General features: G+C 40.4%; 2 protein-coding genes across 4 annotated transcripts in view; both read right to left on the bottom strand.

The window, feature by feature from the left end:
• Positions 1-12,458, bottom strand: part of bbs4 (Bardet-Biedl syndrome 4) — a 112,531-nt gene extending 100,073 nt beyond the window's left edge. The window contains exons 1-2 of one of the 2 annotated variants that reach the window (XM_072282106.1): positions 12,401-12,458; positions 10,014-10,133 (exon numbers count right to left, since the gene is read on the bottom strand). In XM_072282106.1, coding sequence (XP_072138207.1) covers positions 10,014-10,028 — 15 coding nt within the window. In that variant the 5' untranslated portion in view covers positions 10,029-10,133; positions 12,401-12,458. Of the gene's footprint in view, positions 1-10,013; positions 10,134-12,186; positions 12,282-12,400 lie in introns of those variants that run through there. The other variant, XM_072282107.1, reaches the window with a different exon arrangement.
• Positions 12,459-14,393: 1,935 nt separating this feature from the next.
• LOC140211910 (E3 ubiquitin-protein ligase ARIH1) overlaps positions 14,394-16,793 on the bottom strand; it is a 110,368-nt gene continuing 107,968 nt past the window's right edge. For both annotated transcript variants that reach the window (XM_072282111.1, XM_072282112.1), the window contains one exon: positions 14,394-15,811. In XM_072282111.1, the coding sequence (XP_072138212.1) occupies positions 15,727-15,811 (85 nt within the window). In that variant the 3' untranslated portion in view covers positions 14,394-15,726. The remainder of the gene's footprint in view (positions 15,812-16,793) is intronic.

Below are 16,793 nucleotides of genomic sequence, written 5' to 3' on the forward strand. Positions count from 1 at the left end.
AGTTAAATGCTTTTCTAACTTGTCTGTTCCTGTCTCTCCCCAATGCTATTGTAAAGGAGATAGAATTATGATCACTATCTCCAAAATGCTCTCCCACTGAGAGATCTGACACCTGACCAGCTTCATTTCCCAATACCAAATCAAGTACAGTTTCTCCTCTTGTAGGCTTATATACATATTGTGTCAAGAAACCTTCCTGAACACACCTAACAAACTTCACCCCATCTAAACCCCTTGCTAGGGAGATGCCAATCGATGTTTGGGAAACTAAAATCTCCCACGACAACTCTGTTATTATTACACCTTTCCAGGATCTGTTTCCCTATCTGCTCCTCGATATTCCTGTTACTATTGGGCAGCGTATAAAAAACAGCCAGTGCAGTTATTGACCCCTTCCCATTCCTAACCTCCATCACGTCCACCTTTTCTGCAGCCATGACACTATCTCTGATCAACAGTGCCACACCCCCACCTCTTTTGCCTCCCTCCCTGTCCTTCCTGAAACATCTAAAACCTGGCACTTGAAGTAACCATTCCTGTCCCTGAGCCATCCAAGTCTCTGTAATGGCCACCACATCATAGCTCCAAGTACTGATCCACGCTCTAAGCTCATTCGCTTTGTTCACAATACTCCTTGCGTTAAAATAGACACCTCAAACCATCGGTCTGAGCGTGTCTCTTCTCTACCACCTGCCTATCCTCCCTCACACACTGTCTCCAAGCTTTCTCTATTTGTGAAGCCTCTTCCCCAGTCTCTTCAGTTCAGTTCCCACCCCCCAACAATTCTAGTTTAAACTCTCCCCAGTAGCCTTAGCAAACCTCCCCGCCAGGATATTGGTCCCCCTCAGATTCAAGTGCAACCTGTTCTTTTTGTACAGGCCACAGAAATCTGAATTCCTGCCCCCTGCTCCAATCCCTCAGTTACGCATTCATCCTCCACCTCATTCTATTCCTATACTCAATGTCATGTGGCACAAGCAGTAAACCCGAGATTACTATCTTTGCGGTCCTGCTTCTCAACTTCCTTCTTAACTCCCTGTAGTCTGTTTTCAGGACCTCTTCCCTTTTCCTACCTATGTCATTGGTATCAATATGTACCACAACCTTTGGCTGTTCTCCTTTCCACTACAGGATATCGTGGACGCGATCAGAAACATCCCGGACCCTGGCACCTGGGAGGCAAACTACCATCCGAGTTTTCTGCGTCCACAGAATTGCCTGTCTGACCCCTTAACCTTAGAGTCCCCTATCATATAACCATATAACAATTACAGCACGGAAACAGGCCATATCGACCCTTCTAGTCCATGCCGAACTCCCATTCTCACCGTCCCACCGACCTGCACTCAGCCCATAACCCTCAGTCCTTTCCTGTCCATATATCCATCCAATTTAACTTTAAACGACAACATCGAACCCGCCTCAACCACTTCCACCGGAAGCTTGTTCCACACAGCTACCACTCTCTGAGTAAAGAAGTTCCCCCTCATGTTACCCCTAAACTTTTGCCCTTTAACTCTCAACTCATGTCCTCATGCTTGAATCTCCCCCATTCTCAATGGAAAAAGCCTTTCCATGTCAACTCTATCAATCCCCCTCATAATTTTAAACACCTCTATCAAGTCCCCCCTCATTCTTCTACGCTCCAAAGAATAAGGACCTAACTTTTTCAACCTTTCTCTGTAACTTAGGAGATGAAACCCAGGCAACATCTTAGTAAACCTCTGTATTCTCTCAATTATCTTACATAGAAACATAAAAAATAGGTGCAGGAGTAGGCCATTCGGCCCTTCAAGCCTGCACCGCCATTCAGTATGATCATGGCTGATCATCCAACTCAGAACCTGCACCAGCCTTCCCTCCATACTCCCTGATCCCTTTAGTCACAAGGGCCATATCTAACTCCCTCTTAAATATAGCCAATGAATTGGCTAATATTGACATCTTTCCTATAATTCGGTGACCAGAACTGTACACAATACTCCAAATTTGGCCTTACCAATGCCTTATTCATTTCAACATTCCATCCCAACTCCTATACTCAATGCTCTGATTAATAAAGGCCAGCATACCAAAAGCTTCCTTCACCACCCTATCCACATGAGATTCCACCTTCAGGGAACTATGCACCGTTATTCCTAGATCCCTCTGTTCTACAGCATTCTTCAATACCCTACCATTTACCATGTATATCCTATTTTGATTAGTCCTACCAAAATGTAGCACCTCACATTTTTCAGCATTAAACTCCATCTGTCATCTTTCAGCCCACTCTTCTAACTGGCCTAGATCTCTCTGCAAGCTTTGAAAACCTACTTCACTATTCACAACGCCACCTATCTTAGTATCATCTGCATACTTACTAATCCAATTTACCACCCCATCATCCAGATCATTAATAAATATGACAAACAACATTGGACCCAGTACAGATCCCTGAGGTACACCGCTACACACCATCCTCCAATCTGACACACAGTTATCCACCACTACTCTCTGGTGTCTCCCATCTAGCCACTGCTGAATCCATTTTACTACTTCCATATTAATGCCTAACCATTGAACCTTCCTAACTAACCTTCCATGTGGAACCTGGTTGGAGACTTCCGGTGGTGTTCATGGAGTGATGTCGTGTCTTAGATCCACTCCGTCACCTCTGATCCTTATCCTATGATCAGCTACATTTAAGCTAACTTTTGAGGCACCGACCTTTACAATACCTTGCAGTTGATTGTCATTACATATTTGGATGTTTTTAAGGTCCGGTATGTCTAAGAACGGGAAAAACAGCAAACGTCCTGTCAGACCGAAAGCTACCGACCCCCCTCCTGTTGAACCGGAGGTAAGTATGCAAGTTATATCGGATTTGATCCGTGCGGAGATTTCATCTAAACTGGAGAGAATCATCGATGATATTGATAAGGTGAAAACAACTATCTCGGAACATCAGATTGCTTTATCTAATCTCCAAGCTCATACACAACAGAATGAACTCAAAAGGGGAAAAATTGAATAAACAATTAGTACAATGATGAAAAATCTTGAATTCCTTACCTTTAAAAATTCCGATTTAGAATGCAGAATGCGTCGTCAGAATATAAGAATTATTGGGCTCAGAGAAGGCGCCGAATCTGAAGGCCCTATTAAGTTTTTCCTCTCAACTTTTAAAAAATTCATTTCCCACCTTGTTTCCTGATCAACCACCACTATTGGACAGGGCTCACAGAGTCCCATCGTATTCGGCTAAGTCGGACAAGCCTCGGCATGTTAGTCTACAATTTCATTATTTTCAAGACAAGGAAAAGTTGCTTTGTTTTGCTCGACCTAAAGGCTACATTGATTTCTCGGATCTCCGCTTTCGATTGGTGGAGGATTTTAGCAAACAGCTTCACAACCAACGTGTTCGTTACAAATCTGTGATGGCGGAATTCTACAAGATGGATTTAAAACCAGTTCTGCTATATCCTGCACATTTGAGGATCCGGTTGTCTGATAGGTCTTCCCGTTTTTTTGACTCTCCGTTGGAAGCCCAGTGTTACCTGGATCAACTTTCGCCTTCAACATCCTAATCACACTATTAAATCATCAGTGCCTGATTGGAGGGTGTTAATCTGTTGGGTTTTATTTTTTTTTCTTTTTTTGCTCTATCTGAGGGCAGTAATTTTTTTTGTTTAATCAAGATGGTTGCCAAACTTTTTTTTAACTGCGTCATTCCTTCTTCTTCCTTGGGGATTTTGGGTGGTCACTTCCACAGCATCATTTTTCGCACATACCTGGAGGCCTTAAACTTCGTAATTTTTTTGATAGTCTATGTAAATATTTCATCTCCTTTCCTCATTATACGGTTTGGTGTATGTTAATGGTTTTTTTTATATATATCTATTTTTTCTTTGTATTATATCGTTTTCGTTTTAATCGGCGTACTTTTTGATTTTTTCACTCTTCTACTGTTTTACAATTTTAGTTGATCTTTTTATATATACACTTTTTTATTGAGCGTCTATCGGAAGTCATGGGAGTACTTTTAGTGCTTGCTTCTATCTGGCTAGTCTATTTTAGGTTTAGCTTTGGGGTGATGGGGTGGGTATGGGGGGGCTTCACTTTTTAGTTTTTTTCTTCCTGGGCTACTCATATTATTGAAGTATTTTTCACGTCCTCTTTCCGGTTATCTCATGTTTACTCTGTTCCCTTTCCGGGTTCGTGGGTTGAACCTATTATCAACCCTCCCCTTATTTGAGGGTTGACTTTAGGGGTTATGGATTCTACTATTAATTTTGTCTCTTGGAATACTAACTGTCTTAATCATCCAATTATAAGGAAAAAAATCTTCAAAGTATTCCGGAGACTTAAAGCACATATTCTATTTGTACAAGAGACCCATGTGCGGAGGGGAGACAGGTTATGTTTTTTTAAGTTCATATGAACTCCAACAATATCATTCGAACTCCAATGCCAAAATTTGAGGAGTTTCTACTTTTATAGATCCCTCAATTACATTTCTGCAACAGGATATTATCTCTGATCCGAATGGTAGATTTTTACTGGTTAGTGGTTTACTCTTTAATAAAAAGGTAGTTCTGGTCAACGTTTATGCCCCAAACTCAGTCTGTCTGGAATTTTATAAATCGTTATTTAATATGTTCCCGAATTTGAATGAGTTTTCACTAATCTGGGGCGGAGATCTTAATACTTATTTATTCCCATTATTGGACTGTTCGGCCCCTTTACGGACTGTACCCAATAAATCTGCAACCTTGATTAATTCATTTCTCTCAGATTCGGGGTCGATGGACATTTGGCGGTTTTTACATCCCCAGGAAAAAGATTTCTCTTTTTTTCACGTTCATCACTCTTACTCAAGAATTGATTTTTTTTTATTGCCTCTCCCCTTATTTCTTCAGTAGTTAAATGTGAATATGACTCTATAACCATTTCGGACCGTGCTCCACTTAAGCTTTCTATTAAAGTATTGGCCAATGCTCATAATAATAGGCAATGGCGTTTTAATCCTCTGTTGCTTCAGGACTTGGATTTTGTTAACTTCATGAATGAACAGATTGATCTTTTTTTTACAATTAACAGTACAGAGGATATATCCATGAACACCCTTTGGGATACTTTTAAAGATTATATTCGTGGCCAGATTATTTCGTACTCTGCTGCTTTGAGGAAAAGGTTGAAGAAGGAAGAGCTTGCTCTTGTGGACAAGAGTAAGGAAATAGATAAGAAATATGCTACAGCTCCGTCTGAGAAGCTGTATAAACAAAGAACTGAACTTCAAATGGAACACAGTTTATTACTTTTGTCCTCTATTGCAAATCAATTAATGAAGACAAGAAGCGAATTTTATATACATAGTGACAAAGTTGGTAAACTTTTGGCTAATCAGTTGAAGGCTAACTCCATTAAATTTCAAATTAATCAGATTTATAATCAAAAAGATCAAATGATGCTTGATCAAGCTGAGATTAATCAATCCTTTGATTTTTATTCCTCTTTATATCAATCAGAATCTCCATGAGATTCTAAACATATGTGTAACTTTTCAGATAACCAAGACTTCCCTAAGATCTCACACGATATATGTTCTATGTTAGAAACTTCCTTCACTACTGATGAGATTAAGAATGTTATTTTCTCTATGAACTCAGGGAAAGCTCCTGGCCCTGATGGGTTTACTGTGGAATTTTTAAAATCTTTTCCACCCTCATTAGTCCCCTGGTTATCCAGGGTTCTGGAGGCCTCATTAAAACTTGGTAAACTACCAGAATCCTTTTATAGAGCATTGATCTCTTTAATATTAAAGAAGAATAAAGACCCCGCTCAATGTGCATCGTATAGACCAATATCCTTGTTAAATGTTGACTCTAAGATTTTTTCTAAATTATTAGCAAATAGAAAGCCCTTCCTTATATTATTTCAGAAGACCGAACCGGTTTTATTAAGAATTGCTACTCTTTTTATAATATTCGTACACTTTTAAATATTGTCTGTACCCCGTCACAAAACGATCCTGAATACGTCATTTCCCTAGACGCTGAAAAAGCCTCTGACAGGGTTGACTGGCCCTACTTATTTAAGGTGCTTGAAATGTTTAACTTCAACCTGAAGTTTGTATCCTGGATCAAATTGTTATACCATTCTCCTATGGTGTCAGTTCGTACTAACACTCAAAACTCACCTTTTTTCCCTCTTTTTCGAGGTACCAGACAAGGTTGTCTTCTTAGCCCTTTATTATTTGATATAGCATTAGAACCATTTGCAATTGCAATTCGAGAATCTCCTAACATTATTGGTATAACTCGTGGGTTAAAGTCTCATAAAGTATCACTTTATGCTGATGACTTACTCTTATATATTTCCAATCCTCAAAAATCTATCCCAGCAGCTTTAGGTTTATTAGCACAATTTAGTCTTTTTTCAGGATACAAATTAATAAGAGTGAACTTTTCCGTATTAATAAGCAAGTTCTCTTATATCAGAACCTGCCGTTTAGATTGGTTAATAATCATTTTTCATATCTTGGGATTAAAATTACCTGTAAACATAAGGATTTATTTAAGACTAATAACTTACCCTTAATTGACCACATTACACAACTTTCCTTTAAATGGTCTCCAAAATTTTTATATACATTTCAAGCATTAGCGATTTTTGTTCCAAAATCCTTTTCTGATAAAGTAGACTCTAAAATCTCTTCATTTATTTGGCAAAATAAAAACCTGAGATTGGGTAGAATACGTCTACAGAAAGCTAAGAGAGATGGAGGCTTGGCATTACCTAACTTTAAATTTTATTATTGGGTAATTAATATTCGACACATGAAATTTTGGTTACTTGACCAAGATATACTATCCATTCCTAAATGGGTAGTATTGGAATTACATTCTGTTCAAGGCTATGCACTTGGTTCTATATTAGGATCTTCCCTTCCTTCCAATTTGAAACGCTATAAGCAAGTTTGCAACCCGATAGCTAAACATACCTTACGGATCTGGTTTCAATTCCGAAAATTTTTTGATCTTAAATCAATTTGTGCTAGTGATTCCTATTATTGGCAATATATTTTTTCTCCCCTCCTCTACGGACCGTGCCTTTCAAATTTGGAAGACTAATGGTATATCACGGTTTTTGGACTTATTTTCAGATGGCTCCCTTATGTCTTTTGAACAGTTATCTAACAAATACAACTTACCAAGAATACATATCTTTAGATATCTGCAAGTTAGAAATTTCCTAAATACCATACTTCCTTCCTTTCCGGCGTTACCCCCTACACATATTTTAGACGCTATCATTAACCTTAACCCGTGTCAGAAAGGTGTAACGGCTACTATTTATAATACTATCATGAAACTTAGGAAAGCTCCATCTGATAAAATTAGGACTGACTGGGAAAAGGAATTGAGCCTTACTATCCCGGCTGATAACGGCTCATATTTTACGACTTGTTAATACTTCCTCTATCTGTGCCAAACACTCCTTAATTCAATTTAAAGTTGTCCATAGAGCACACATGTCTAAAGATAAATTAGCTCGTTTTTACTCTCATATTAACCCTCTTTGTGATAGATGTCATGGGGAGATAGCTTCCTTGACCCACATGTTTTGGTCTTGTCCTACTCTGGAAACTTTTTGGAAAGACATTTTTAATATTATCTCAAAGGTTTTGAATAGTGATATTTCTCCCCATCCTATTACTGCTATCTTTGGATTACCTAAAACTTCTAGTAATTTACCCCCCTCAGCTCGTAGAATGATTGCATTTCTTACTTTAATGGCGAAAAGATGTATTCTACAACACTGGAAGGAGATTATTGCCCCAACTACGTTTTTTTGGTTCTCTCAAACGATGCTGTGTCTAAATTTGGAAAAAATCAGAAGTAATCTTTATGGTACTTCAGTTAAATTTGAACAGACCTGGAGATCTTTTATTCAATATTTTCATTTAATGTAACTATTTTTTTTCTCTCTGATCATACATACACTCCCTTCGTGGATTTTATCTGTTATTAGAGGAGGTTGGGTTTGAGGACGTGATTGTTTAATTTGTTCACGTCTACTATTTACCTAGTTAGCCCATTACTTTGCCTTGTAGGTTAGTTGCATGGTAGGTTTTTTTATTGGGTTTTTCTTCTGTTTTTTTTCCTCGTTCTATTGATATATATATATGAAAAATTAGTATACAATTATATTACCTTGTTATTTTATAACTAACTTACATTGTTTGCATTTTTATATTAATATTACTTGTATATTTATATCTTAACAATGTATTGGTTGCTATATCTTTTCCCTTTTGTGTACTAATTCAATAAAAAAAATTTAAAAAGAAAGAAAAGGAACCTTGTCAAAGGCCTTACTGAAGTCCATATAGACAACATCCACCGCTTTACCCTTGTCAACTTTCTTAGTAACCTCATCAAAAAATTCAATAAGATTTGTGAAACATGACCCTCCACGCACAAATCCATGTTGACTGTTCCTAATCAGACCCTGTCTATCCAGATAATTATATATACCATCTCTAAGAATACCTTCCATCAATTTACCCACCACTGACGTTAAACTCACAGGCCGATAATTGCTAGGTTTACTCTTAGAACCCTTTTTAAACAATGGAACAACACGAGCAATACACCAATCCTCCGGCACCATCCCCGTTTCTAATGACATTTGAAATATTTGTCAGTGTCCCTGCTATTTCCACACTAACTTCCCTCAAGGTCCTAGGGAATATCTTGTCTGGACCCGGAGACTTATCCACTTTTATATTCCTTAAAAGTGCCAGTATTTCCTCTTCTTTAATTGTCATACTTTCCATAACTACCCTTCTTGTTTCCTTTACCTTACACAATTCAATATCCTTTCTTCGAAGAAAAGAAATTGTTCAAAATCTCCCCCATCTCTTTTGGCTCCGCACATAGCCGTCCACTCTGATTCTCTAAGGGACCAATTTTATCCCTCACTATCCTTTTGCTATTAATATAACTGTAGAAACCCTCTGGATTTATTTTCACCTTACTTGCCAAAGCAGCCTCGTATCTTCTTTTAGCTGTTCTAATTTCTTTCTTAAGATTCTTTTTACATTCTTTATATTCCTCGAGCACCTCATTAACTCCAAACTGCCTATATTCATTGAAGATCCCTCTCTTTTTCCGAACCAAGTTTCCAATATCCCTTGAAAACCATGGCTCTCTCAAACTTTTAACCTTTCCTTTCAACCTAACAGGAACATAAAGATTATTACTGTCACTACTGCCTTTCTCTTCCTTTCCTTACCCTTCTGAGCCACAGGGCTGGAGTCTGTGCCAGAGGCACGGCCACTGTTGCTTCCCCCACAACAGTACTCAAACAGGAGTACTGTACTTATTGTTCAGGGGGGCAGCCATAGGGGTACTCCCTCGTTAGTACCTGACTCTTCTCCTTCTCTCTCTTGATTGTTACCCATCTGTCTGTCTCCCGTGGCCCCGGTGTGACCATCTGCCCATAACTCCTTTTTATCATCTCCTCACCCTCCCTGACCTGACGAAGATCATTGTGCTGCAACTCCAGTTCCCTAACACGGTCCCTTAGGAGCTGCAGCTCGACACACTGGGTGCAGATATGGCCGTCTGGGAGGCTGGGAGATTCTGAGACTTCCCACATCTGACACCGAGCACAGAACACCGGCCTCACACACATACTTCCTTTCCACAATTAACATCGCCCTGTTACTGCTTAAGCCCGCTGAGCCAAAGCCCTCTTACTTTGCTGCCCACTGGATATGGTAGTTGTCTTTTTAAACTTTTCCCGCTCTACTGGCTGACGTCACATGCCTGCGCAGTCTTGCCTCTCTTTACCCCGAGTAGTAAAATGCCTTCACTCCGGAAATCCTTAGCCGTTCCACTCGCAGCCTTCTTGTTTCTTTGTGTATCAAGCTTTTCATTGCACCATTGCACATGCAATAATAAACCCCAACTTTGAACGTACCAAAAAAGAACGATTATTCTTTAAGATTTTTTGCTACTCACCGGTTCTTTCTCCATTCTGTTGCGAGAGAGCGGTAGTCAAAAGAACAGATGAAAATGAGCACCAGCATCCACAGAGAACAAGTACAGTCCACTCACAGGCTTCCAGTTATTCAACATTCCCTGTTAGTCAAAAAATACATTGACAATGTGGCATCCATTTCCTGTCCCTACTTCTCAGTCTGTACTACAAGGAATTTGAAGTCATCACAAAGAAAAAAATATGAAACTGAGTCTAATTCATCTGGTTTCAGAAGATGAGGGAAATGTTGATGTGCTGTTATTTGGACTTCCAACGGCTAAACTGTTACAAGTTGAAGCATGTGAGATAAGAAGTAACAACAGAACAGATAGAGAACTGTTTCCCAGTGCTGGGATCACTGATATATATTGATCACCTGCATGAAGAAAGTCCACTTTAAATGTACAGCAAAGTACATCAATTCACCTGCACATTAACCTTTGCTTAGTCCTCTAGAACACTAGCAGAGGTTTTGTGTAAGAATCAGATTTTCAGAAAAAATAAACCTCAATTCAGTGCTGCAGGTGTCTCTGCAGGTTTTCTGACATCTCTCATCTCCAATGTAAAACTAGACAGAATTTTTCACCCATAAAAGGGCAGTAGAGGTTAGTGTAACGCTACTGCAGCACCAGCTGTAAATCAGGGTTCTTTTCCGCCACCGTCTCGAAGGCGTTTGTACGTCTCCCCATAATCACTTGGGTTTCCTCCAGATGCTCCAGTTTCTTCCCACATTCCAATGAAGTATGAGTTAGAGTTAGTGAGTTGTGGGCATGCTTTGGTGGTGCCAGAAGCATGGCAACAATTGCAGAGTGCCCAGCACAATCCTCACTGAATTGATCTAACTCTAACTATGCATTTTGCCCATTTTGGTGTATGTTTTGATGTATTTGTGACAAATAAAGCTAATTTTTTAACCTTAATCTATCCAGCATTGCAATTAATAGTTAAATAGCATTTACACTGGCACTCATGTCCACAAATCCATAATCCACAGATTTAACTAAACGTTTAAATCAGAAAAGGAGACAGTCTCAACCAACTCCATCACTGGCACAACTTTGCCTACCACTGAGGACATCTTTAAGAGGTGGTGCCTCAAGAATTCGCATATATTGTTAAGGGCCTTCTCCATCGAGGACATTGTACCTGTTCCCTTTGTCATGGCTGCCATCAGGGAACAATACAAAAGACTGAAAGCCCAGTGATTCGGAAGCAGCTTCTTCCCCTCCGCCATCAGATTTCTGATTGGTTCATGAACATTACCTCATTTTTCCTTTTCTTTCCAATTTATAATAAATTTTATGTCTTTGTTCTGTTCTGCTGTAACATTACGTCAAATTAGGGATCAATAATAAAGATGACTGAGTTATGTTTAATTTTTCTTTATGATTGGTGGCTGAGAAAACTTATATAGGTATCCAAAAATCTTTCAACACTGCTTCAAATCACCTGATCCTTTCTGACTTCCAAGATAAAATAACAGCACATCACAAAGAAGTTACAGTCTTAGTCCAAGACTTTCCAAACATTCCTACACAAAAATCAACAGGAAGATGAATCTGGGTGTCATTTTGAAAATGAACAAGAATGTAGAGGAAATGTCACCCTAATCTGCATTGGACTAGCTTCCTGGCCCATAATGACACTGGTACAGGCGACTCCAACGACCCGAGTGTCCATAGAGAAGAGGACAGGCGCACTCGGATTCCAACAGCACAAGGGACGAACTGTCAATGGAAATATTTCTAATTGCTCCGTAGATCCAGTACCGTTCCTGTGACAGAGGCTGGTCAACATTTACATTCTGCCTCTTGTCAATGGTGCTGGATTCCTAGCTAACCATTCATCTTTCCTGCCTACCAACACTGATGCTAGTCAAATAAGGCATCCCTCCGTTCTTCTAAACGCCAAGAAATATACACCCAACCTGTAGCTTCTCTAGACAAGGCAAGCCATCAACACAGGAGTTAGCCTCCAATACTACATCCTTCCTGAGGTAAAGGAATGAAAACTGTGCACTGTACTCCTTCACCAGCCTGTACAACTAGAACACACACACCCCTATTCTTAAACCCAAGCCCTGAACAATAAAGGAGAAAAGGCGGAGAGGGTGCACAGTACTGGCGGGGAAGGCGAGCTGACTGATAGCCGTACTGGGGAATGTTAAAGATCCCGAGACGCTCCCTGAAGTTCTCGTCTCCGGTGTTGCCACGGTAACCAGCCGCTGCCGGGCAACGTCACCAGGTACCACGGTCCCGCTCCTCCCGTCCCGAATAATTGCCCTACAGCTCACAGGCTCGCACGGCCCGGACACCCCCGCCTCACTGCCTATTACCGCCCGGCCTGGCCAAGCCCGACCTCCGCTCACCCGTTGGCCAGAGCCGCCATGTCATTGCGCGATATTCATCCGGGCCTTTCTCGCAACGCCTACCGTTGTGTGACGTCTCACGTTTTACGTCGTACAACAGCCTCGGGTCGGCGAGAGGCAAGAGTGAGGAGCTGCTAATGGTCAGTGGGCATTATGTGCCTGTCTCCAGGGCAGTGGTCACTGTCTAGTCAGAGGGTACTATGCGTCAGTCTCCAGGGCAATGGTCAGTGAGCACTGTAACCTGGGAGGATTTAACCTTCAAAATTACTTGTTGGGATAATGGCAATCCCATAGTTCTTCTGAGTCCATGCAAGTTCGTACTGTCCATCACATCAAACACCTACTGCCAGTACTTACAGTGCAACCTGCATTTGAAAACAATTTGATTCTAAGACATTTCTTAAAAATCTTTGACCATCCTCTTCTCAAGGTGGTGGTACAGGAGCCTAAAGACACACCTTTCAGGAACAGCTACTTACCCTCACCATCAGATTTCTGAATGGACAGTGAACCCATGCACTCTCATACTCACACACATATTTATCATAATTTATAGTTTGCATTATTCTGTGTTGCAACGTACTGCTACCTCAAAATAATAAATTTCACAACAAAAGTCTGTACTATTAAACCAGATTCTGATCCTGAAGCCAATGTCAGTCTTCCCTCATTCTGCATTTAGTGTCTGAAAGGTGTTCTATTACAGCAGACTGCTAGTGAAGTTTAATGAGGATGAAGACAGACATCATTCAAACCAAACTGTTCAGAATATAGAATATTTGAGTAACCTTATCTTTCCAATCTTCTCCACATCTTTGGACAATAGTTACAATGGCTTGGAATTTTACTGAGAAACAAATTCAGTAAAATTGCTTATTTGTCAAAAGTGCATTTATTGGGTTTAGTTTCACTGTGCTGGTGCCTAGTCCACATGTCCTCAAACAGTATTTCTTGGCCCAGAACTGTGTGATGCATTAATCCCAGGTGATAATCATTCAGTAACTGTGACCTGAATGAAAAGAGGACACATACAAACGTTGGAATGGAAATGGATTTGCAGCATCGCCAGTCCCGCCACCCCAAATCCCAAATTCATCCCCTGTACTGACAGAGGAGGCTCGATGGTGAGATGTGTATACCAGCCCCCAACTCAGAACCTATTGGCACAGACAATGAGGTGAGCACCCTTCTTGTGATATAAGTTTTCTACAGTTTCCAGCAGCTATTTGCCGCTACTGTGCTTCATGTTGTACTACCATCAGAATACTGACACTCTTTAAAGTCCCTATCAGATTAACTTATTTTAGCATTACAAAGAAACAGCACAGCAGACAGGTACAGGTATTTTCTATACCTGCAGATGGCAAGTGAAAGTGCCACTGGTGACCATGGCTTAATTCATAAAGTGTGCATACAGGTTCAGACTCTGTTCAGTTTTCAATTTGCAGGCAACCCACAAAGTGGGAACTGGGTTTGGTGACTTCAGTTTCCAGCTGGATTTATATAATGTGTCCCCATATACTGGTACCTCATTGTTTTTGCCCTGCTGTGGATGTACAGTACTGGTTTCTAACAGGATTTTAATTTTCCCTTCAGGTGGGAAAACCATGCAAATAGCAGCCAAAACAATCCTAGTTAGCATTGTAGACACTGAAAATATTTTTGCCACGGGTGCAGCGAGAGAGAAAGCTAAATGATTGCACAATGAGAATTTAGAGTGGGGGGGGGGTTTGGAAAAGCCCACTTGCACCTTTTAATGCAAAGGCAGCAGTAATGCTGGAGAGTGTGCTATAGGCAATGCTGTGAATTCCCAGTCAAATCCACAATTAAGAGATCACACCCTTCCTGGTTATAAAAGAATGTATGGAACAGAAATAAACCTGCTAGCGCAATCATGCCTGTGGGCCAGTGCCTGAAAATTGCATGCTTGATCGTGTGCTTTTGCCCTAGTAAATAAGCCCCACCTCACAAGCACTAAAAGCCACACAAGGAATACCCAAATTAAACCTTTATCGTCAGTAAATGCTTTGCAGTATTCAAGCTTTACAACGGCGTACGTTTGTCATGGACTCATCCATTACAAATCTTTCATTGTTTGAGAGTTTGACAACACATTGTCCCAGTGCAACATAACGAGAAACAAAAACAAAGTTCCACAGCATCGAGTATAGGGTTAAGGAATCCAAGGCTAGATCTTAATCTCAGACAAGTCTCTTAGAGCAGAATAGAACTACTCATTGTGTATCTTAGGTTTGATTGCCATTTTGGGAACATAGCTGTCCGCCAAGCAATGATCCTTCAGTCCTAACCACTGTACACTGGAGTAGCAACACACAGCGAGGAGAGCAGCCATTATCACCCAGGGTGGTGGTAGCGTGTTGAAAGACACAGGCTAGACACTGTTCTCTGCCAAATATTACAGTCTAGACCACTCCTACTGTCTGACGAGATCTGTACAATTTTACGGGTATTTTTTTTATTTTTATACAGCAACAGAGAACATAGAAAGTACTGAGGGCTTCTGCTGAAGCTGGAGGTGACCGTCGTCAGCTGTAGCAGGGTAGAAAAGCAATTTGAAAAGGGGAAACCCAAGTACCAGGACTCAGCTTGAGTCTACAGCTAGTACTATGGAAAATTACAAGGTAAAAACTTGCTTTTCATTTTAAAAGGGGAAGGACAAAGAGCAGAAAATTCAATCCACATTCCACTAACAGCGCTGAGGTCAAAGGTTAGCAAACCTAAAGAAACTGCACAGCAAATATACATATTCTTGAAGGTTTTTAAAGAATAAATATTTTTTTGTAATTAAACATTATGCAAACACGTGCCACACTTGCTCTCGCTCAACCATGCATATGCGCTATATACAATTTGAAAAATACTGTGTCCTCCTTTTAAAAGTCATATACAAAGGTAACCCCAGAGCGCTGCCTTACATTAGCCAATCAACATTCACAAACAGGGAACCTACATACATTAACGTCTGGCTGGAAAAGAGAAGCCAGGTCAAAACAGTTTCAGTTCAATTACTACACACAGAGAATGAATAAATGAAAGAAAACAGAAAATGGTTCAGCTCTCAGAATGTAGCTACATTACAGATTAAAGCTGGAGGGCTTTTAGTGTGTCACACCCTTCATCCACTTACAATACTGTTGTACATTGTGGTTTTATCTACTTTTTTATTACAATATAATTTACTTAAACTTTCCATTAACAAAAAGTAGGGTAGAACTCCAGCAGTGTCTGCAAGGGCCTGTGCTGCCCACTTTATTTGCATCAGCACTCTGTTGCTAACGGGTTGACAGTTCATTGTAAGACGAGCCTCAGTCCTCGATATACTCCCAAAGATCTTTCTCATAGCCTTCATGCACGTGCTGTAGCAACACCTTCCTCCGGCTCTCACAGTATCTGATAATAGGAACAGACAGTCAGTCTAAACTTAGAGAAATGACGCTTGGCATTTGAACTTTTCAGGTGGCAATCCGAGTTTGTTTGGTCAGGAAAAGAAAATCTCTTCACAATGAATTGCTTATACAAGTCTTGGAACTCAGCACCTCTGAAGACATTCAGCAGAAGTGACAAAGAGTTTCCAACTGTCCCATAAAACAACTAAGAGTTGGGGTTAGGTTAGGAAGATCCTCCCAAACTTCAGATCTATCCCACTGATATCAGACTCTCGATTAAATGGACTCTTGGCCTCACAATCTACCTTATTATGATCTTTTATTGCATTGTTTACCTGCACTGCACTTGAGTAGTCAGTGTCATAAAGCACTATAGCACAGAAAGCATGTCTAATCCCTGCTGAAATGTTATTCTGCCTAGACCCTTCAACCCACACCTGGACTGTAGCCCTCCATTTCCTCCTACCAGCCAAGTACTTATTCAAACTTCTCAAATGTTTCAATCAAACTTGCACCACCATTTCCACTGGCAACTCGTTCCACACTTGCACCACCCAATGTTGAATTTGTAGTTACAGTAGTCCTTCAGCCCATTATCTCCATGCTAACCATTTATCGCCACTTCTATGTTAGATGATTCAAGTGCTCATTTCAATGTTTGTTTAATGTTGAGAGAGACTTTGGCTCAATTCACCCCTCAGAGTATATATTCCAAACACAATTCCCTCTAAACCTTTTACACCTTACTCTAAACCCAATGCCCCTCTAACCTTAGATACCTCTGCAATGGGAAACATTTCCACTCTAAGTCCCTCAATTTTGTACATCACATTCAGGTCCCCCCTCAGCCTCCTCTACTTCAACTAAAGGACCCAGTCTGTCTTCAAAACAGAAATGGTCCATTTCATGCAAAATCCAGGTAAGTCTCCTCTGTACATCCTATTGAATATTCAATAACACATGATAAACAAGGATGACATCACAAG

Source organism: Mobula birostris, chromosome 18, assembly GCF_030028105.1.
Source record: "Mobula birostris isolate sMobBir1 chromosome 18, sMobBir1.hap1, whole genome shotgun sequence".
NCBI lineage: Eukaryota > Metazoa > Chordata > Chondrichthyes > Myliobatiformes > Myliobatidae > Mobula > Mobula birostris.